This window comes from Sphaerodactylus townsendi, linkage group LG15 (assembly GCF_021028975.2).
Source record: "Sphaerodactylus townsendi isolate TG3544 linkage group LG15, MPM_Stown_v2.3, whole genome shotgun sequence".
Lineage (NCBI taxonomy): Eukaryota > Metazoa > Chordata > Lepidosauria > Squamata > Sphaerodactylidae > Sphaerodactylus > Sphaerodactylus townsendi.
In genome coordinates, this window is record NC_059439.1 from 15,513,239 (window position 1) to 15,535,782 (window position 22,544).

Below are 22,544 nucleotides of genomic sequence, written 5' to 3' on the forward strand. Positions count from 1 at the left end.
CCCCCCCACCCCCCCCCCCCCCCACCCCCCCCCCCCCCCACCCCCCCCCCCCCCCACCCCCCCCCCCCCCCACCCCCCCCCCCCCCCACCCCCCCCCCCCCCCACCCCCCCCCCCCCCCACCCCCCCCCCCCCCCACCCCCCCCCCCCCCCACCCCCCCCCCCCCCCACCCCCCCCCCCCCCCACCCCCCCCCCCCCCCACCCCCCCCCCCCCCCACCCCCCCCCCCCCCCACCCCCCCCCCCCCCCACCCCCCCCCCCCCCCACCCCCCCCCCCCCCCACCCCCCCCCCCCCCCACCCCCCCCCCCCCCCACCCCCCCCCCCCCCCACCCCCCCCCCCCCCCACCCCCCCCCCCCCCCACCCCCCCCCCCCCCCACCCCCCCCCCCCCCCACCCCCCCCCCCCCCCACCCCCCCCCCCCCCCACCCCCCCCCCCCCCCACCCCCCCCCCCCCCCACCCCCCCCCCCCCCCACCCCCCCCCCCCCCCACCCCCCCCCCCCCCCACCCCCCCCCCCCCCCACCCCCCCCCCCCCCCACCCCCCCCCCCCCCCACCCCCCCCCCCCCCCACCCCCCCCCCCCCCCACCCCCCCCCCCCCCCACCCCCCCCCCCCCCCACCCCCCCCCCCCCCCACCCCCCCCCCCCCCCACCCCCCCCCCCCCCCACCCCCCCCCCCCCCCACCCCCCCCCCCCCCCACCCCCCCCCCCCCCCACCCCCCCCCCCCCCCACCCCCCCCCCCCCCCACCCCCCCCCCCCCCCACCCCCCCCCCCCCCCACCCCCCCCCCCCCCCACCCCCCCCCCCCCCCACCCCCCCCCCCCCCCACCCCCCCCCCCCCCCACCCCCCCCCCCCCCCACCCCCCCCCCCCCCCACCCCCCCCCCCCCCCACCCCCCCCCCCCCCCACCCCCCCCCCCCCCCACCCCCCCCCCCCCCCACCCCCCCCCCCCCCCACCCCCCCCCCCCCCCACCCCCCCCCCCCCCCACCCCCCCCCCCCCCCACCCCCCCCCCCCCCCACCCCCCCCCCCCCCCACCCCCCCCCCCCCCCACCCCCCCCCCCCCCCACCCCCCCCCCCCCCCACCCCCCCCCCCCCCCACCCCCCCCCCCCCCCACCCCCCCCCCCCCCCACCCCCCCCCCCCCCCACCCCCCCCCCCCCCCACCCCCCCCCCCCCCCACCCCCCCCCCCCCCCACCCCCCCCCCCCCCCACCCCCCCCCCCCCCCACCCCCCCCCCCCCCCACCCCCCCCCCCCCCCACCCCCCCCCCCCCCCACCCCCCCCCCCCCCCACCCCCCCCCCCCCCCACCCCCCCCCCCCCCCACCCCCCCCCCCCCCCACCCCCCCCCCCCCCCACCCCCCCCCCCCCCCACCCCCCCCCCCCCCCACCCCCCCCCCCCCCCACCCCCCCCCCCCCCCACCCCCCCCCCCCCCCACCCCCCCCCCCCCCCACCCCCCCCCCCCCCCACCCCCCCCCCCCCCCACCCCCCCCCCCCCCCACCCCCCCCCCCCCCCACCCCCCCCCCCCCCCACCCCCCCCCCCCCCCACCCCCCCCCCCCCCCACCCCCCCCCCCCCCCACCCCCCCCCCCCCCCACCCCCCCCCCCCCCCACCCCCCCCCCCCCCCACCCCCCCCCCCCCCCACCCCCCCCCCCCCCCACCCCCCCCCCCCCCCACCCCCCCCCCCCCCCACCCCCCCCCCCCCCCACCCCCCCCCCCCCCCACCCCCCCCCCCCCCCACCCCCCCCCCCCCCCACCCCCCCCCCCCCCCACCCCCCCCCCCCCCCACCCCCCCCCCCCCCCACCCCCCCCCCCCCCCACCCCCCCCCCCCCCCACCCCCCCCCCCCCCCACCCCCCCCCCCCCCCACCCCCCCCCCCCCCCACCCCCCCCCCCCCCCACCCCCCCCCCCCCCCACCCCCCCCCCCCCCCACCCCCCCCCCCCCCCACCCCCCCCCCCCCCCACCCCCCCCCCCCCCCACCCCCCCCCCCCCCCACCCCCCCCCCCCCCCACCCCCCCCCCCCCCCACCCCCCCCCCCCCCCACCCCCCCCCCCCCCCACCCCCCCCCCCCCCCACCCCCCCCCCCCCCCACCCCCCCCCCCCCCCACCCCCCCCCCCCCCCACCCCCCCCCCCCCCCACCCCCCCCCCCCCCCACCCCCCCCCCCCCCCACCCCCCCCCCCCCCCACCCCCCCCCCCCCCCACCCCCCCCCCCCCCCACCCCCCCCCCCCCCCACCCCCCCCCCCCCCCACCCCCCCCCCCCCCCACCCCCCCCCCCCCCCACCCCCCCCCCCCCCCACCCCCCCCCCCCCCCACCCCCCCCCCCCCCCACCCCCCCCCCCCCCCACCCCCCCCCCCCCCCACCCCCCCCCCCCCCCACCCCCCCCCCCCCCCACCCCCCCCCCCCCCCACCCCCCCCCCCCCCCACCCCCCCCCCCCCCCACCCCCCCCCCCCCCCACCCCCCCCCCCCCCCACCCCCCCCCCCCCCCACCCCCCCCCCCCCCCACCCCCCCCCCCCCCCACCCCCCCCCCCCCCCACCCCCCCCCCCCCCCACCCCCCCCCCCCCCCACCCCCCCCCCCCCCCACCCCCCCCCCCCCCCACCCCCCCCCCCCCCCACCCCCCCCCCCCCCCACCCCCCCCCCCCCCCACCCCCCCCCCCCCCCACCCCCCCCCCCCCCCCCCCCCCCCCCCCCCCACCCCCCCCCCCCCACACCCCCCCCTCCCCCCTCCCCCCCCCCCCCCCCCCCCCCCCCCCCCCCACCCCCCCCCCCCACCAACCCCCCCCCCCCCCACCCCCCCCCCCCCCCCACCGCCCACCCCCCCCAACCCCCCCCCCCCCCACCCCCCCCCCCCCCACCCACCCCCCCCCCCCCCCACCCCCCCCCCCCCCAACTCCCCCCCCCCCCCAACCCCCCCCCCCCCACCCCCCCCCCCCCAGTTCAGGAACTACAATTCCCATCAGCCTCTGTCAGCATGGCCAATTGGCCATGCTGGTAGGGGCTGATGGGAATTGTAGTTCCTGAACATCTGGAGAGCTGCAGGTTCCCTACCCCTGGACTAACAGATAAGGTTTGCCACTCCCTGCCTCTGTTTAGAGGCCCAGGGATTCCGTGGGGTTTTCCCATCCAAGTATTAACCAACACTGACCCTGCTTAGCTTCCAGGATCTGATGAGATCTGACTCACTTGGGCCCAGTTACATGGGGAACGAGGCGCAGACGAGGCGTACATCGCTCAGGATTAGGGACTTTGTTTCTTCCAGATAAAATAGGAACTGAGCACTTCATCAGTTCTTCTACCAGCATGGCCACTGGCCATGCTGGTAGAGCGCCGATGGGGAATCTGTAGCTCCGAACATCTGGAGAGTCAAAAGAGGTTCCCTACCCCTGGCCCAGGAGGACATATGGGGTCAAATGTCCCTGGGCTGCGGCCATTTAGTCATGTGAGGGCGGAAAACCACCCCCACCCCCCTCCTTCCCCCCGGGTCCACACACTGACTTCAAGACCTGGTGCAAAAAAATGTTGTTTGGTCATGGTGGGGGAGGGTGGCTGCCCATATGAGAGTGGAGGAAACTTTGATTTTGCACCGGCCTACATTTTTCCTAGTTATGCCTCTGGAAGGAGGGATATAGGGGCCCTTCATGAAATTCACAATGCTCATTCCTGACTCCCTTCATTTTTAGCCCTGCCCACTGGTTCTCAAAAGCCACCCCCCCCCCCGCCCAGCTCCTGCAGGGTGCCGTACAAACATCTCAAATAGATCTGGGGCCATTATGAGCCAGGTTTAATGAGGGCACGTTCACCACAAGCAGAAAAATGTGTGGGAATCGATTCCCTCTCCCATTAAGACTACCAACTGCACCAAGTAAAAACCTTTTAGCCTTGTTTTACTGCACTGAAATAAGAGAACCGTACCGATGTCATAATGAACATATTATTTCTTCGCTTCTGTTGCCAACAAACAAACCAAAACAAAACGCCAAATTCGCAGTACAAACGCTCTTTCCCTTTGTTCCGGTTATCTTCGTGGGAGGTAGCATCCAAAAAGGGAAACAAGCTCTAGGGCTGGGTTTGTTCAGCAGAGACTACCCCCAGCAAAGAGATCAAAGCTAAGGACTTTTGCCTAATTGGCCTACTTATTTTTGCTCCCACTGGGTGGATGGGATGGAATGGCAGCAACACTCACGGGATTTGTCTCGTTGAAGGCTTTCATGGCCAGAATCACCAGGGTGTTTTGGTTTTTCCGGGATGTATAGCCATGTTTTAGTAGCATTCTCTCCTGACGTTTCGCCGGCATCTGTGGCTGGCATCTTCGGAGGATCTAATGGTAGTAAAGCAAGTGGAGTATATATACCTGTGGAATGTCCAGGGTGGGAGAAAGAACCATTTGCATTGGTTAAAAGTGTTAAGGGGGCAATTTGCAAGTGTAATTTGCATGTGTTAAATGGAACCCACCCATTTTAGCATATGTATGTAATACTGAAGTTGCATAATCAATTAGGGAGGGCCTCCGCTTGGAAGTTGCCAGCCACAGATGCAGGCGAAATGTCAGGAGAAGATTCTACTGGAACACTTCCATACAACCTGGAAAACCCACAACACCGTAATGGGCACTGTACCAGAGGCGTAGCTCCAAGGGGATAAGGGGGTGCATGATGCACCGGGCGCATGCCCCTCTGGGGGTGTGGTGAGGGCATTCCGGGGCAGGGGCGGAGGACGCAGCGGTGCACCGGGCGCTTTTCCCCTTTGCAACGCCTCTGCACTGTGCCCCTCATTTCTGCATTCAGTGATTGTGGGGCCCATCCTCAAGTCTCACCTGGGGCTCCAAAATCATCCCATTCTCCACATGCTTTACTACCATTATATCCTCTGACGATGCCAGCCACAGATGCAGGTGAAACGTCAGGAGAAAATGCTACTGGAATACGGCCATACAGCCCAGAAAACCCACAAGTGATTCCGGCTGTGAAACCCTTTGACAATATAGTGCCCATTTCTCCCACTGATTTTTGGGGGTTTTTTTTACCAATGCACAGGATAAGATTTCAGATGATCACAACATATGCACAAGGTCATTACAGGAGTCCATTTCCAACATTGACTCCTGAAGCAGTTCATGGCCAAAGAACATCCACGGAGAACAGATACTCCAGCAGCAAAGGACGGGGAGCCTCCCTGCCCCACACAACCCAGACCAGTCCCCTTCCACTAGATTCATTCAACCCAGACAAGTCCCAATCCTTCCTAAGAGCTCCCTAAGTTTGAATTCAGATGGTTCAAAGGACAAAAATAGCCACACTTTAAGGTCTAATGAGAGCTATCTGAACACTTTGCTGCCGCCTCCAAAGTCACCCTGCAGTTCCCTCGCCAAATACCAAAGACACAATTTTTGCCCTCGACTCGAAACTTGAAATCACACTTGCATTGTAAAACACCGGAAAGGTCGAACCGTGGCTGTAAATCAGCTTCCCCGCACGGCCCTCAATGGATTCAGAAACGGGAAACAAGAGCGGTGAAAAATGGCTGTTTTCTTATCCCCCCAGAAACCTGGTTATTGAGCAAAATGTGCCGTTCTGTTTTTTGCACAGCTGGGGCGGCGTGTGCGAATGTCAGCACGTTACAGATGCAGCAGAACTTCAAAGCAACAACGTTGGGGGAAGAAATTTGGGAGCCCTCCGGATTGTTAAAGAGGTGCCACATTTTCTTCGTCCTCAATTCCAGCTTTAATGAAACGTTCTCCAGGAAAGCGGTGTTCTCAGGGTGGATTCTCAAACTGGCATTCATTATTAAAGCCCCAATTACAGCCATTAAGCATCTGATAAACAACTGGAGAATGTGCCGAAGCCGAGTCATGCTCCGACATGCAGATATGTGCCCAGGACTTCTCTCCGGGAATGCTTTGTTGAGATGGCATTCTGAACTGTCCGTCCTTAAACAAGTGGGCAATTTAGCTATTGCGGCCCGGCGCCTGGAACTGAGAAGTCAGCAGTGCCTTTCATGAGCAAAAGAGACAGCGCTGGACAGACAAGACCCAGTAGGCTCTGGGCCTGCGCATAGGAGGATTTTTGTTGAGTCAGACAATTAGATCCTTGTTTCTATTATTATTGATCTTGCAGAGGGCTCCGAAAGGAGTTGTCTGACTTGAGGAAAGTGAAACCATCTTGCAAGACACGGGGAATGAGAAAGAAGCAGCGGAGGTTTAGGAGCAGGAAGCAACACGAAGCAGATGCTCCCGGCAGAAAAGCCCAGAAGAAATCCCAGTTTCCCCGCCTTTGGTGTGGATCGTTTAAACAAATGAGTTCTGCTTCAGAGCAGGGTGGAGCCGGGCTTTCCCCTCCAGGTGACAAGATGTTTTCAAAAGCAGACGGGGCTGCGTTCTGCGCAGAGTCGGTTAATCTTTTATGATTCGTGCTATTTATTTGCTTGGTTACTAGTCCACCTTTCTTGCCGAGGGGCCGGGCAAATTGCACAATTAAAAACTATGCAATAAAAAAACGTATAAAACATACAGCCAAGAGTGGGTAAAACTAGGTCACCAAATGAGAGGACAGCGTGCTAAAACTGGAGAATATGTCCAGCTAACGTTAACAGCTGGATGGCAAAATTGATGAACAACGTGATAACAGGGTAATATACATGAGCAATATATACAGTGTAATAAACATCTTTATCACAGATGGGTTCATGTGTGTTAGTTTGTGTCAGCAGAATAAAGCAGAAGTCCAACGGCACCTTAAACACTTACCAAATGCACACACAACAGTGCCTTAAAATACCTAAAATGTGTTCCTTAAGTTTTTGTGAATCAGTGCTCGCTCTATCAGATATATCAGAGTATGCAACCATTAGACAGACGTATTTATACTCAGCACTGGAGACAACAGAAGCTATGTGTCTAGGGCCGTGGTGGCAAACCTTTGGCACTCCAGATGTTATGGACTACAATTCCCATCAGCCCCTGCTAGCATGGCCAATTGGCCATGCTGGCAGGGGCTGGTGGGAATTGTAGTCCATGAACATCAGGAGTGCCAAAGGTTTGCCACCACTGGTCTAGGGGAATACTCTAACTGCTACACCGCTCTGGTTTTTCTTAGGGCAGGATCTTGCCTGAAACTGAGGGCTGCACAAACTGTACTGAAAAGAATGGGACCCATGCAAAAATTTTGCCTGGAGAACATTTCAGAGAATTGTACCATGAGGGTGTGGGAACACCCCCCCCCCCCTGGTGTTTTTAAGGTACGGGAACTCAAGATGGGCCGTTGGCAGTGGTGGGATTCAGCAGGTTCGCACCACTTCAGCAGAACCAGTTGTTAAAATGGTGCTTGTAAACAATCCGTTGTTAAATTATTTGAAATCCCATCACCTGAACCGGTTGTTAAATTATTTGAATTCCATCACTGGCTGTTGGGACATGGTGAATTGCACCTTTTTGGCGTCGATTTTCATTTTGTCAGACTTGATTACGAACACTTTTCTTACAACACAAGCATATCTACTAAAAAGTAAATCCCACTGTGTTTCATGGGGAGGGGGGGACGGGCTTACTCCCAAGTAAGTCTGCAGAGGATTGTGGTCCTAGGAAGCAGCCCTAAGGAGGTCTACTGAGAAGTAAGCCCAATTTTATTCAGTGGTGCTCACTTCCTGGTAAGTGTTTCTAGGATTCAACTGGTAGACTCCCATCTGCCATATAATTTCTGGGAAAGGTCAATTTCAATAGCAGTCTTCTTCATCTTGTCTGCTTGCAATTGGCTGGACCTTCCATCCTGATAATTCCTGGGCCTTCTTGGGAGGAGGGCATGAGCTCCACCCGCCCCCCACCCCCCATGTTCCCCATTCCACAGTGGTTGGCCAGATTTCCTTGTCTCCCATTTTGGCAGACTGTCATGAGTATTTAATAGCTGACACTGTGTCCTGACCAGCGCAGAAATATCTATTTCAGGGGATGTGAAGTGTCTAGGCACAGTCTGGGTAGTTCTTCTCCTGGTGACTAGGGGGCAGCATTGAGGCCCAACCCCAGCATCAGGGTCCAGCACAACGCTCAAAGTCTTCCTGAGTCCACTGAAGAGCCAGCATGGTGTAGTGGTTAAGAGCAGTGGACTCTAATCTGGAGAACCGGGTTTGAGGCCCCACTCCTGCACATAAGCAGCAGACTCTAATCTGGTTGGTTGATACACACTTCTCTCTGTGATAGACCTCTGAAGATGCCAGCCACAGATGCAGGCGAAATGTTAGGATCAAGATCTACCAGACCACGGCCACGCAACCTGGAAAGCCCACAACAACCAGTGGAGTCCGGCCATGAAAGTCGTCGATAATAGTAGTGAACTGTGTTTGTTTCTCCGCTCCTCCATGTGGAGCCTGCTGGGTGAGCCAGACACAGTTCTCTCCAAACTCTCTCAGCCTCACCTACTTGCTCTTCTGTTATGGAGTTTGTAAGTCACCTGGAGTCTCCTTACAGGAGAAAAAGGTGGGGTATAAATAAACCCAAACTCCTCTTCTTCACTGGGGTGTTGTAGGGTTCCTGGGCTGTATAGCCGTGTTCCAGCAGTGATCCTCTGAAGAAGCCAGCCACAGACGCAGGCGAAACGTCAGGAGAGAATGCTACTGGAACACGGGCTGTATGGCCCGGAAACCACACAACACCCCAGTGATTCCGGCTGTGTAAGCCTTCGACCGTACATCTTCTTCTTCACTTGCCATTCTTTCCCTGAGTTTCGAGAGCTGGGATGAAGCAGGAGGCCAACCCGCGTCTGCCCAACACGCGGCAACATCTCAGGTGCCAAACCCCGGAACCCCATTCGTTTTATTCCTCCCCACCAGCCGAGGGAAAAGTAGAAGCCGGTTTGCATTGGGGGAAAGGCTCGCATGCCTGTTCTTTTCTCCCCGCCTGGCTTCATCTCTTGCTGGGGGCATGCAAAAGGAGGCGGGGACCATTCCGAGGCTTGCTTCTGCCTCTCTCTTGCATATTTTTTTTTTGAGCCACCCGGCCAGTGGGAGGAGAGCATCGATCGCTTTCATAAAACCAGGGGGCCGAGCTTGCCGGGCGCAGAAGGCAGGTGCCGTCTCAGCCCCGAGGCGCGCCTGGGTCTGTCCGGCTGCTGCGCCGTTCGCTGGCCCGGAGGGGGCCCCCGGGGGCCGGAGGCGGCTGGCCCAAGGGCATGTGGCAGGAGCCACCCCCCGCTGCCCCCTGAGCCCCGCCGGCCCTGAGGACCATGGAGCGGAGGTTGGCGTTGTGGCTGGGACTGCTGATGCTCAGCGGGGTGAGTTGCGCGCTTGGAGACGCCGCGGGCACCCAAGTGGGCACGGCCGGGCGAGAGACTGGGCAGGGCTGGTGGCTTTTCCAGGGGTGCCTTTGGGGGCAAGGGGGCTGGCACCGGCGAGGCAGAGGGTCCCTGCTCCTGGAGATGGGGCGACGGGCTTTTCCACCCGGGGAGCCTCGTTTATTGGGTGGGCGTGCGTAAAGATTTGGAGCCTCCCGCGGGGCACTTCGAAGGGCACAGCGAGGACGGGGAAGAGTTCGATCGGGGTGCCCAGAGCGGGCAGGGAGCGAGTGGGTGGTGGCGGTCCCCCGGCCCCACCCTGGGTTCTGGGCAAGTCCTCGAGCGGAGATCTGGGGCTTGGGCAGCCGGGCAGAGACTACCCTCGGAGGGGAAGGAGGGCAGAGTGGTGGGGCTGGGAGAAGGAGGTGGAAAGGGAAGGGCAGAGCGGAGGACTTGGGTTCGAGTTCCCAAAGTGGGCGCGCCTGGGGTGGATGAACATCCTCGGAACCGGAGCGGGGGGGATGGCGCGGCGCTTGGCAACTCCGCCTTCGGTGCCGGACATGGTGGCGCGCGTAGGGGGGAGAAAGCGGCTCAGGATCGAGACCTGAGAGAATCTGGGGGAAATGACCTTGAAGGAGCCGGCAGCCGCAGGAGTTGAGCCGAATTTCCCGCGAACGTCCCAAGCGCAGCTCCTAAGCCTACACCCTTCTCGGTCCGTTGACTCTTCGGATGGACTTGGAACGGTGTCACTCCGCTTTGGACCTGTCGCTTCGGTAGCGACGCCGGAGCTGTTCCCGGCGCGGATTTTGGTGAGTTACGGAATTCTCATAAACTGTCACTTTCAAGAAACGAGGGATCAGAAAAGAACTTGGTGCGCCGAGGAGTCTTGCTGTGTTTATTGCCGATCGATCTCAAGGGAATGGGCTCCCAGCTAGTAGGAATAATCGATTCCATGCCAGGGCGGGATAAGAGAGCAAAGGACCTCATCCTGCAATCCGAAGTAAGCTTATGCACAAGAAGATTCCCACCGTGTTCGGTTGCTTACTTGGGACCAGAACTGGAAACCACAAGAAGTCCCGTGTAGGGGTGGGGGGTTTCCCAAACTCGCACCCAATCCTTCCTGAAAATTTTAAGCTCCTCACAGACTCGTTGAAAACGGGACAGAAATATCTTTGACCACACTCTCTTTCCGTCTGGCCAACCTTGCAGGGCTGTCCTGAAAATGAAAGGGCGGGGGAGGGGAGTGGTGTTGTAAAGCGCTCTGGGCGGTCACTGGAGAGACAAACGAGGCGTACATACCTAAACCCAAACCTGATGTTGCACCTAAGAGCAGACTTGAGCAGACAGGAGGAAAAGGGGCGGGGCAGGAGTCGAGGTGGGCGGGGTTAGATATGGGCGTGGGGAAAGAGGCAGGCGGGGGGGGTGTGGGTTGGCAGTGGTAGTGGGGTCCATTTGCAGAGCAGACGGAGGCAGCTGCAACTTAGGCTTTGGCAGGGAGAATATGGCCATGCAGAGAGAATATACCCCTGCCTATAGCAGAGGCTAAAGGAACCTGCATTGTAAAGACTGACCTACAAGGACACTGTTAATGGCTGGAGAGAAAACAGAGAGAAGACTGGGTAGCCAGATCTACAGGGAGACCCTGGGTTCGAATCCTCATTCTACCATGGATGCTCAGTGGGTGACCTTTGGCTAATCTCAGCCTGGCCTACTTCACATGGTTGTTGTGAAAAGAAAAGGGAAACCAAAACCGTGTAACTTTTGGGGTTCCCAATTTTTGGGGTGGGGGTGGGGGAGAAAGCAGGGTCCATATTAAAAAATATATAAATACATACGTATTTGGCACTAGGGCAAAGAATGTGAAATGGTGGACTTGGGGGGGGCAACCTGGAAGTCACATCCCAGGGATTCATTTCAAGCAGGGCCCATTTGCAAATTCAAGAGCTGTTTAGTCTCGAAATGACCATTTGAAAGTGACTCTGAGCGTACAAAGAGCGCATCGCCTTCTGCCCTGGATAGTCAGAACCAGGTTTCATGTGGGCAGGGGTGAGGAGGAACCATTTATTTCCCTGTTGAAAAAAACCCAACAAAGCTGTTGATCATATGCTACATCATTCTCCCCTGTACAGTATTGCCCGGACTAGGTTGCTTGAACCCTTATTACTGGGTAGCAGTGAACTTACTGAGCAAGAAAAGACTGTATTTCTTTCAAATAATGAAGTTACAGATGTTCTTGAACACAGGCCCCTTCCGCCCATGCAGAACCATGCACTTTCAACCCACTTTGCAGCTGGATTTTACTGGGCGGAGGAACAAAATCCACTTGCAAACAATTGTGAAGGTGGATTGAAAGTGCATTATTCTGCCTGTGCGGAAGGGGCCCCAGCTAAACCTCTGTGCTTTGTAATTCTTAAAACGGTCTTCACTTGATATGATCGGAACGATGATTATTTTAATGTCGACTTTTATTTCCGCCGTGCCCAAGGTTTTTTTTAAAAAAGAATAACCTTGTTTAACTTCTATGCCAATAAAGGTTCTATATTATTATTATAAGACAAATATTATTTGGACTCTGGTATTGATAGAGACATGCAAAGCGACTGAAACTGTCAAGCTTTCAAGTTTGAGAGGGGAGAGGAAAAAAGGGGGGGGCGCAGAAGAAAGAAAAGTGGCAGATGGGTGGGGGATGCAGCTTTATAAACTTGGAGCTGGGTATTAAGGGAAGAACTGCTTACCGCGAAGGAGCAGATTCTCGGGTTCCTGCTTGCAGGGTGGACGTGTAGCAGGCAAAACGCGTGTATAAATTCAATGCTCTCTTTTGTTGCAGGCAGGGATAAGATTGACCTGTCTGTCTGTGTCTGTTTTTCCTTCCTCCAAAGAGCTCAAGGTTCTCCCTTCCTACTCCACAGGGCTGTTGTGGAGGAGAAAATGCAGGCACACAGCTCTATCCTGGGAGGAAAGTTGGGCTAGGGAAGTGAGGGGAGAGAGGGAGGGAGAGATGTGGAGCATCGTATAGGTTTCCTGGCACCAGAAGACTACAGGGTTGCTGGTGTGGTTTCCCCCTAGTTGTTTCTTGCCAGCGAAGTCTGGTGTTTTTTTTGATGGTCTCCCTCTAGCTGCAGACACCTGAGCCCCGTCCATTCCTTTCAGCCTTGATTCCAGATGTCGAAGGGGCTGTCTTGCCCCTGGCTGGGTGGGCTGACTGAATGGGGGACCTGAACCCAGAGGTGGGATCCAGCAGGTTCTCACAGGTTCCCGAGAGTAGGTTACTAATTAGTTGTGTGTGCCAAGAGGGGGTTACTAATTGGTGATTTTGCCATGTGATTTTTGCCTTAGTTACGCCCCTCCTCTCAGCAGTAGCGCGCAGAACTTGAAGCAGTCTAGCAGGAGGTGCACTGGCGTGCGTGGCAGCCTGCGCCTGTGTGCATTCATTTCCCGTCCAAGGACAGGCGCAGTGGCTGCATCCTTGCCACAGCCCCGCCCAGGAATGCCCCGCCCCGAAATGCCCAGCCACACCCCCGTCGTGCCCCGCCCAGTCCCATTGGCGCTATACCACAGTTAGAATCCCATCCCCATGGGAAGCTGTTGCTAAAAATTTTTGGATCCCACCACTGCCTGAACCCCTCACTTTTCCCTCTTGAGCCCAAGAACTGTCCTCTCTTCCACAAGAACCTTGGAAGAGCAACGCGTTGTTTGTGGTGTAGCGGATAAGAGCAGGTGGACTCCAACCTGGAGATCTGGGTTCGATTCCCCACTCCTCCACATGTGGGGAGGACTCTTATCTGGTGAATCAAATTTGTTTCCCCGCTCCTACATTCCTGCTGGGTGACTTTGGGCTAGTCACAGTTCTCTCAGCCCTCTCTCAGCCCCACCAACCTCATAAAGTGAGTAGAGGAAGGGAAAGGGGTTAGTGGCAGAATGGGGAATCAAACCTGATTACAGTGCAGATCAGAGAAGGCAGATTTGCCATGGAGGAGAGTTTGCTTTCTTGCTCCCTCCCCCTCAAATCATGTGAGATGTATCCGTCAGCACCGGAGAGCTCATAATTTAAGTACCCAGATCCTAATGGTGTTTGCTTGGAAGCAAATGAATGAGATTTACTTTTGGGTAATCCTTATTTGGAACAAATGCCAAGAAATATGCCCCCAAGGAAGAGAGATTGAGCAAAGAAGTTTGTGAAATAGGTGTGTGTGTTGAGGGGGGGGGTCCTACTGAAGGGAAAAGATATCCTTAAGATGTATCCCTAACCAGAAAAGTGTGGTGGTTAGTGCTGGTCTAGGGTCTGGAGAGGGAGGTTCCAATCTTCAATCCCCCAGGGAAATTTGCTGGGGGACCTTAGGTCAGCTACACACTCTTGGCTTAACCTACCTCACAGGGTTGTTGTGAAGATAGAATAGAGGAGAGTGGAATGATGTACGCCCCTTTGGGGAGAAGAGTGGGGCCTAAATGAAGCAAATAATTACAGCTACCTGGTCAATGGGGTCCTTCTGGCCTTGTTCAGCATCCAACGTGGTGTAGTGGTTAAGAGCAGGTGCACTCTAATCTGGAGAACCAGGTTTGATTCCCTGCTCTGCCACTTGAGCTGTGGAGGCTTATCTAATAAACCAGATTAGCTTGTGCGCTCCAACACACGCCAGCTGGGTGACCTTGGGCTAGTCACAGCTCTTTGAAGCTCTCTCAGCCCCACCCACCTCACAGGGCGTTTGTTGTTGGGGTGGGGGAGGGAAAGGAGATTGTAAGCCTCTTCCAGCCTCCTTACAGGAGAGAAAGGGAGGATATAAATCGAAACTCTTCTTCTTTAAGAAGAAGCTCTCCCAAGTAGCTCTCTCAAGACCAAACGGCTTTTGGACTGGAAACGTTGGGGAGCGAACCTCAGAGGCTGGGCAACTAGCCAACAACTCTTCCTTTTGCGGTGCGCATAACTTCTTTGAAATCCTTTTTTAAAAAAACCTTCCAGTGTTCTGTGTGCTGGACAGCCAGCAAAATTCAGGCTCTAAAGAACTCATTTAAAAATGAAAATTGAACTTTTCATGAGCTGCAAAGCAGTTTGTGTGGGAGGGAGAGCTGGTATCCCCCATCACCAGGAAGTTACAGACAGAACAGTCCCGCCTAGTGGCTCCCATGCTATTCCCACACTGTGGAATCAATACCAAGCCCCCTGGAACGATCCCACACATTTGATTCCCACCCCGACCAGAAATTATCTGGAAAAGATCAGCATGCAGCTCGCTACATCTTACCATTTCAAGAAACTCTGCTTTATTCGGAATGTCCACACCAGCTTCATCTTTGATGGGAACGCTTGATGCTACTGACTGGGGTCCCTTGCAGAGTTCTCCCGTGCTGCTGTATAATGCACGCAGGTATTAGGACCAGGTGCCACAGCATGTCCAAAGGAGAACCAACATGGTGTAGTGGTTAAGAGCAGGTGGATTCTAATCTGGAGAAGCAGGTTTGATTCCCCACTCCTCACCTGAGTGGTGGAGGCTTATCTGGTGAACCAGATGTGTTTCCACACTCCCACATTCTTGCTGGGTGACCTTGGGCTAGTCACAGTTCTCTCTGAGCTCTCCCAACCCCACCTACCTCACCAGGTGTCTGTTTTGGGGAGGGGAAGGGAAAGGAGCTTGTAAGCCACCTTGAGTCTCCTTACAGGAGATAAAGGTTGGGTATAAATCCAAACTCTTCTTCTTCTTCTATTTATTTACTTACTTCATCTATACCCCAGTGGGAACCCAAAGCAGCTTACAGTTCTCTCCTCTCCTTTATTTTATCTTCACAACAACATCCGGGAAAGGGGGAAGGGAGGCATGATTCAGCAGGAAAGAGTGATGGCAGACATCTTGAAGAGTCACAACGGGTTGTCATCCTAGAATGACTGTTTGACTCTCCTTCTGGTAGGCTGAAGTGTGAAGGGGGTGAATCATCTCTTTCAGACAAATTCATCTACTGGAAGTTACACACTTCTTACAGCTGGGGAACAGAAGAAGTCTCATCGTCAACAATAACTCTTCTTTCTGTTCCTCATAGATAAAGTATTGGTTAACAGTTTGGGGTCATTCACATTGCACTCCAAGTGGGCCGGGTTCCATTTATGCCCATTCAGTGGCGTAGTGCCCAGGAGGTGGTGGTGGTGGTATTGCACCGGGTGCATGCCGGTGCAGGAGCATGGCATGGCAGGGGCAGGTGGGCGGGGGCATGGCAGGGGCACGTGCCTTATGTGTTGTTCCCCCTCTGTGCCCATTTGATAGAGCTCTGTGCCCATTTGATAGAGCTTGGGAGCCGGTGGTCTTTCTATGGCTTCACAGTGAGACAATGGCAGACGTCAGACTTGACTGGCCAGTTTAGGAGCTCACATGCTGGAGTCCTGTATGGTGGGAGAGGGGGAGGCTCTGGACATCTCAACCTGCGTGATGTAGTGGTTAAGAGCAGGTAGACTCCAATCTGGAGAACCGAGTTTGATTCCTCCCTCCTTCACACAAGTGTCGGAGTCTTAACTGGTGAATTGAATTTGCTTCCGCACTCCTACATTTCTTCTGGGTGACCTGGGGCTAGTCACAGTTCATTTAGCCCCACCTACCTCACCAGGTGTCTGTCGTGGGAAGAGGAAAGGGGGAACGTTTCTAAGCCACCTTGAGTCTCCTTACAGGAAAGAAAAGCGGGATATAAATCCAAACTCTTCTTCATCATCATCATGCCTCCCCACTCCCCCAATATCTCTTTCTAGGATTCTACCTTGTCAATAGATGATTTATTATCCACTTGGGGACTAGTGGTTTGCTTTTACTTGTAGCTATATAAGAGACCAAAAGGGAGAAAGGAAGAAAGGTCATGAAGGAGCAGCAGTGGCGTAGGAGGTTAAGAGCTCGTGTATCTAATCTGGAGGTACCGGGTTTGATTCCCAGCTCTGCCGCCTGAGCTGTGGAGGCTTATCTGGGGAATTCAGATTAGCCTGTACACTGCCACACACGCCAGACGGGTGACCTTGGGCTAGTCACAGCTTCTCGGAGCTCTCTCAGCCCCACCTACCTCACAGGGTGTTTGTTGTGAGGGGGGAAGGGCAAGGAGATTGTAAGCCCCTTTGAGTCTCCTGAAGGAGAGAAAGGGGGGATATAAATCCAAACTCTTCTTCTTCTTCTTACTCAAATCTGATTGAACAATGTCAAAATATTCTTTTTTGTCTTGTGGAGAGGCAACTTCACAATGTGTGTGAGTTTCATGGTGGCCCTTAGAAAGCGATGTGGCAAGCACAGAAAGGATTATATATACAGCCCCAAACTGGAGATGACAGTTTGCAAGCTGTGCCTTCATGACAGCTAGATCAGGCTGCGAGCCCTGCACACATTCACACTGGTCTATTAGCAAATGCCCTCTGAGAGGTAGGGATGCCAGCCTGCAGTTGGGGTCTGGGGATCTCCTGGAATTACAACTGATCTCCAGACTAAAGAGATCAGTTTCTCATGACCAGCCCTTGTTTGACCCTGCCATGTCTCCTGTCTCCTGCCTGGGATGTGGGGACCTTTCTCTTCTCATTCCTCCTCCCTGCTGTGGTTGTATTTTCTTACTTTGCTTCTCAGGCAATGACTTATCAGTTCACTAGTCACCTGCTGTTGTAGTTCCTTCAGTAGTATGGAATGTAGGTTGTTTTGATCCCGAGGGAGGCTGCTTCATCTCTGCACCATAGGACTGGAGGGGTGCCATCCCCCCCTTGGGAACTGGTAGTCAGGGTTGGTGTGGTGTGATGTGTGGGATGATGTCGGATATAATGGAGGGTGCATTGCTGGTTATGCTTAGTTCTGACAATAGAAACCTAAATGATTATTCCTGATGCGGTTTTATAATAAAGAAATCAACTGAATACAGAGTCTCATTATTTCACAGTCCAGGGGCGTAACGCAGTTTCCTGAAGAAAATGGATTCTTTGGAAGGTGGGCACTTTGACTTTATACCCCATGGAGGTTGCTGTCCTCCGTGGACTCCACCTATCAAACCTCCAGGAGATTCCTAACCTGGATCTGACCATCCTATCCCAGGTTCCACCCCAAAACAGGGGCATATCTGCCTGGGGACATGTGGTAATCCATGTCCCCGGGTGCAACGAATCTGGTCACATAGGGGCGCAAAATCGGCCCCCCACATGACCAAATGCCTTCCCCCTCATCTGACTTGGGCCTCCCTCGGCCCTGCCCACATCGTCGCAACATGGGTGGGTCCAAGGGAGGCCCAAGTCAGAGGAGACAGCAGGACGTCCTCCTGCCTCGATTGACTTGGGCCGTCCTTGGCCCTGCCCACATCGTCCTCTTCGATGACGTGGGCGGGGCTGAGGGAGGTCCAAGTCAGACGAGGCTCCCTGCAGGCAGGCTTCTGCCCTCCCAAGACCCTGGGGAGAGCAGGAGCCAGCAGCAGGGAGGGGGGAATCTGTGGCACATGGGGAGGGCTATGCAGGGGGTGGGGCAGAGGTGGGATCCAACCAGTTCTCACCACTTCTCTAGAAGTGGTTACTAATTTTTTCTGAGTGCCAAGAAGGGATTACTAAAGCAACCTCCCTGCCCAATAGGGACTGGAGGTGCGTGTGTGTGGCGGCACCACTGTTTGAATCCCACCACCATCAGAACCTGTTATTAAAAATTTTGGATCCCACCACTGGGGTGGGGGTACATGACCCATGAGGGTGGGGCTCTGTGACCCACAAGGGGGGTGCCCGGAGGAACTTTTGTCCCCAGGCACCGTTTCCTCCCCTGTGCCCCAAAACGTCCAGGAATTGCATGGGCTGCAGTTGGCAACTTCAGCCAGTTTCCATTTGTCTTATCCATTCTGCTATCCACGTGTTACACCTCCTCATTCTCCTGCAAGGTCTGAGACTCAGCCAAACGGGAGTCGCAGAGAGAAACCCACTTGCTTTCAAACAGCTCTATAAAACCTCCCTCGACCAAAGAAAAACACCATTCCCATGTCAGTGCGGTTGAGACAACTGTCCAAAGGCCCCCATAAAAAGAAATCCCAAAGTGGGGGATTCTCGGTTTTTCATACCACCCCATTACCTCCTTTAAAAAAAGTTATAAAAACAGCCCAAACAGGAACCCGACTTAAAAAGCAATTAAAGGCTCAGGCAGAGTGTCATTCTGTTGCGCTCTCTCTCTTCCCCCTTTTGTTCCACCTGTCAAAATGCTTTATGGGGTTAATACCTGCGGCTTTGTCAACAGGGGTTGTGTTAATGGCAAGCACATTGCGATAGCCCTAATGCAGACCATGTGCCTTCCCCCGGGAGCGCTAATCTAAGGGGACGGCGGAATGAATCGAGCTCCAGAAAACCCAAAAGCTGTAGTCATGGTCGCGATGGAGCCTGTTCTGAATTCTGGATGGGGAGTGGAAGCTACATTTTCTGCATCATTGAAAATGTAGGCTGGGGCAGGGGGGGCAACAGAGATTGGGGAGGTGCGCTTTGCTCATTGTGTGGCTTCCCAGTTGGGCTAACCTTACAATCGACACGGCCTGGTATGCTGCTGGGAACTTCCTTTCAGCCTGCAGGGCAGCTCCGGGATCTGTTTTGTTCAGCGTCAGAAAACAGCCTTGGGAACCGTGAGGATCTGCTAAAGACACAGTGTGTCTGAGCTTGTGCAGAATGCACTGAGCAAAACCACAGCTCAGCCCTGGGGCAGATTGAAATCTCACAGCTGATGCCTGGACAGCACCTTTGGTATTTCATTTCATTTCATTTCACATTTAATTTATATCCCGCCCTCCCCCGGAGGGCTCAGGGCAGCAAACAACAGCAGTGAACAAACAATAAAGCATAGCATAAACAGCAACAACAATAAATCATAATACAACAATATCAACAGCATAATAATGCAACACAATGATATACTATAAACAATAACCGATTATATCAGCTAACCCCCTAATCACAGTTCCCACAACTACAAAAGCTAAAATACAGTGAACTAGCATAGAGTCGGCTCCATCAACCCTCCCCAAACAGTCCCTGAACAGGTGGTGCCCTTCGGCCGCTGCCTTGGGCTGCTGGTGGAACTTCTGTTGTAGCTGCCTTCCTCTAAGACTTCAACCAAAGGTGGGATCCAGCAGGTTCTCACCAGTTCCCGAGAGGGGGCTACTAATTGGGTCTGCTTTTCCGTTAGAAATTCTATTAGGTCCAAAAATCATAAAGTCCTGTTGTTTCCTATGTGGCTGGTTAGCGAAGGTAGAAAACAGGATAATTCTCCCCGTTGGGCTGTTTTAAAAACATGTTTTAGAAATATGGTAAAGTTCCTTGTTTAAAGAGAGTATCCTTCTTTTGATTTCTAGAAACAAAATTAAGTATTTGAAAGTATTAAGTATTTGACAGGCAGTCAATTAGAGGAGAAGTAGCTGTTTCTGTTGGCAGTAGACGATAGGACTTGCTATAATGAGTTTAAATTATGGACAGAAAGATGCCAGCTGGAAATGAGGAACTTTTTTTTTAACAGTAAGAGTTTTTTACAGTAACAGAGAAATTATTAATGCCTTGCCCCCGTATTTCCCGGCCACGCCCCCGTCGTGCCCCGCCCAGCCCCATTGGCGCTACGCCACTGTTTGAATCCCACCACCATGGGAACCTGTTACTAAAATTTTTGGATCCCACCACTGACTTCAACCCATGGCCTGATCAGACATACACAGTTTGGAGATGGGAAGCAACAATTTTGCACTGTCATTATGTTTTAAATTTGGCGTATGAATAATGTCATTTTTTTAAAATCCCGGGTCTACGGTGACAAGCCCATCTCTATAAATCAGGGTTGCTGTCCTTTTCCGACATTACGGTCACAAATACCAGAAGCCTACCAACCACACATTATGGGAGCGTGTACTACCCACAGCCTTCATGATATGCGCAATTGCATGTGATGCAAACTGGGCAGCACATACATTCACCGTACCTGAACCGACAACTGGATTGTTCAGGGTTTACATTCATAGAACCATAGAGTTGGAAGAGAACCCGGGGGCCATCAAGTCCAACCCCCTGCAATGCAGGAACAAATAATCAAAGCAATCAAATGCAGGAACACATAATCAAAGCAATCGCATAAACAAAGCAATCAAAGCATTCATGTGTAGTAAGGCTGTGCATGCATAGTAAATATATATACATTGCCCTGGTTCACACATGGTAAGCAAGTGCTCTGAGTTGTGGGGCAGCCAGCTGCTTGGGCAAGTGACATTGTGGCAGGTAATCCCCTGGCACCCATCTTCTGACACACTAGGAAGTAGCCTAGGGCTGCCTAGCCAGCAGGCTGCCCCTGCTGAACAACAATCTAGTGGGGCGGTACTCATGGGGCTGCTAACATTTTGTTGGGGCCTGGAAATTTCCCAGAATTACAGCTGATCTCCAGACAACAATGACAAATCCCACTGGAGAAAATGGCTGCTTTAGAAGATGGACTCTATGGCATTGTACCCTGTTGAGGTCTTTCAGGATACCAGGAACCTGCGTGGTCTAGTAGTTAAGAGCAGGTGCACTCTAATCTGGAGAACCGGGTTTGATTCCCTGCTCTGCCACTTGAGTTGTGGAGGTTTATCTGGTGAACCAGATTAGTTTGTGCACTCCAACACACGCCAGCTGGGTGACCTTGGGCTAGTCAAAGTTCTTTGGAGCTCTCTCAGCCCCACCCACCTCACAGGGTGTTTGTTGTGGGTGGGGAAGGGAAAGGAGATTATAAGCCCCTTTGAGTCTCCTCCTCCTCCGCTTCTTCTTCTTCTTCTTCTTCTTCTTCTTCTTCTTCTTCTTCTTCTTCTTCTTCTTCTTCTTCTTCTTCTTCTTCTTCTTCTTCTTCTTCTTCTTCTTCTTCTTCTTCTTCTTCTTCTTCTTCTTCTTCCCTGCCCCAAACCAAGCCCTCCTCAGACTCTACCCCCATATGTCCCAATTATGTCCCAAGCTAGAGTTGGCAACCTTAGTAACCTGTCTGTATTTACTGTAGGCTGCCAGTACTAAAGGCTATCAAGACTTCAGTGGGGGTGGGGAGTCTTTGCCCCCAGATTTTATCAGCCGAATGACATGATATCACTTCTGGGAAAAACTGGACCTTATGTCAGTGGCTTCTGGGTTTTCCCCAGAAGAAATGCTGTGACATTGTCAATGGCTATTTAATTTTTTTTTCTTTTCCACCCTGGTCTCTCACTGGTTAATTAAGATAACCTCAACTAAGCAGGACCATAGACCACATGCTTTGCATTCAGTTAAAAATATCTTGAGGTAGCAGATGTGGGAAAGGTCTCCGGCGACCTGGGAATGTTAGATGCATTTGTTTTTAATTTGAGATAATGTACACAGTTCACAAGATGTTGACTTGCTTTTCATGGCGGGTGCCACAGGACAAGATGAGAGTCTGACACCTTCATTTTAGGTCTTAAGCAGTTGAATGCTTCACTACAGATCTTCGTAGACATGAGGATTGCACTTATTGAGGGCTGCCAATTCTGGGATGGCAAATTCCTGGAGAATTTCATGGTGAATCCTTGGGAAGGTGGGGTTTGGGGAAGGGAGGGGTCCCAGCCGGGTATAATGCCATAGAGCCTGCCCTCCAAAGCAGTCATTTTTTCCAGGGGAACTGATCTGTGCCGTTTGGAGAGCAGTCATAATTCTGAGAAATCTCCAGGCCCCAACTGGAAATTGGCAAACCTAGAGCTACACATCAAATGGAAGAAGAAGAAGAAGAAGAAGAAGAAGAAGAAGAAGAAGAGGAGGAGGAGGAGGAGGAGTTTGGATTTATACCTCCCCCTTTCTCTCCTGCAAGGAGACTCAAAGGGGTTTACAGTCTCCTTTCCCTTCCCCATTCACAACAAACACCCTGTGAAGTGGGTGGGGCTGAGAGAGCTCCGAAGAACTGTGACTAGCCCAAGGTCACCCAGCTGGCATGTGTTGGAGTGCACAAGCTAATCTGGTTCACCAGATAAGCCTCTACAGCTCTAATGGCAGAGTGGGGAATCAAACCCGGTTCTCCAGATTAGAGTGCACCTGCTCTTAACCACTACGCCATGCTGCTTTTGATATGCGCAGACACCATGTTGCGTGAACGAGGACAACACTCAGATCTCACACTTGGGTATAGCTTCACGACTCACAAACAGACCACTGGATTTTTCAGGGTACGCATGCAAGGGCTGTACATACCTCTTAATTATGCCTATTGCTGCCGTTCACACAACACAGCACATACAAGTATCAGAGAGATCTTGGGAAGCGTGAAGCTGGTAGGCTTCGAGTATGCTTGGATGTAATGTCTGACAAGGAAATAGGTTGTTG

General features: G+C 55.5%; 1 protein-coding gene across 1 annotated transcript in view; it reads left to right on the forward strand.

Moving 5' to 3' along the window:
- The first annotated feature begins 8,997 nt into the window (after nucleotides 1-8,997).
- Nucleotides 8,998-22,544, forward strand: part of NGFR (nerve growth factor receptor) — a 59,770-nt gene continuing 46,223 nt past the window's right edge. Inside the window, exon 1 of the mRNA XM_048517361.1 lies at nucleotides 8,998-9,259. Within this exon, the coding sequence (XP_048373318.1) occupies nucleotides 9,212-9,259 (48 nt within the window). The 5' untranslated portion in view covers nucleotides 8,998-9,211. The remainder of the gene's footprint in view (nucleotides 9,260-22,544) is intronic.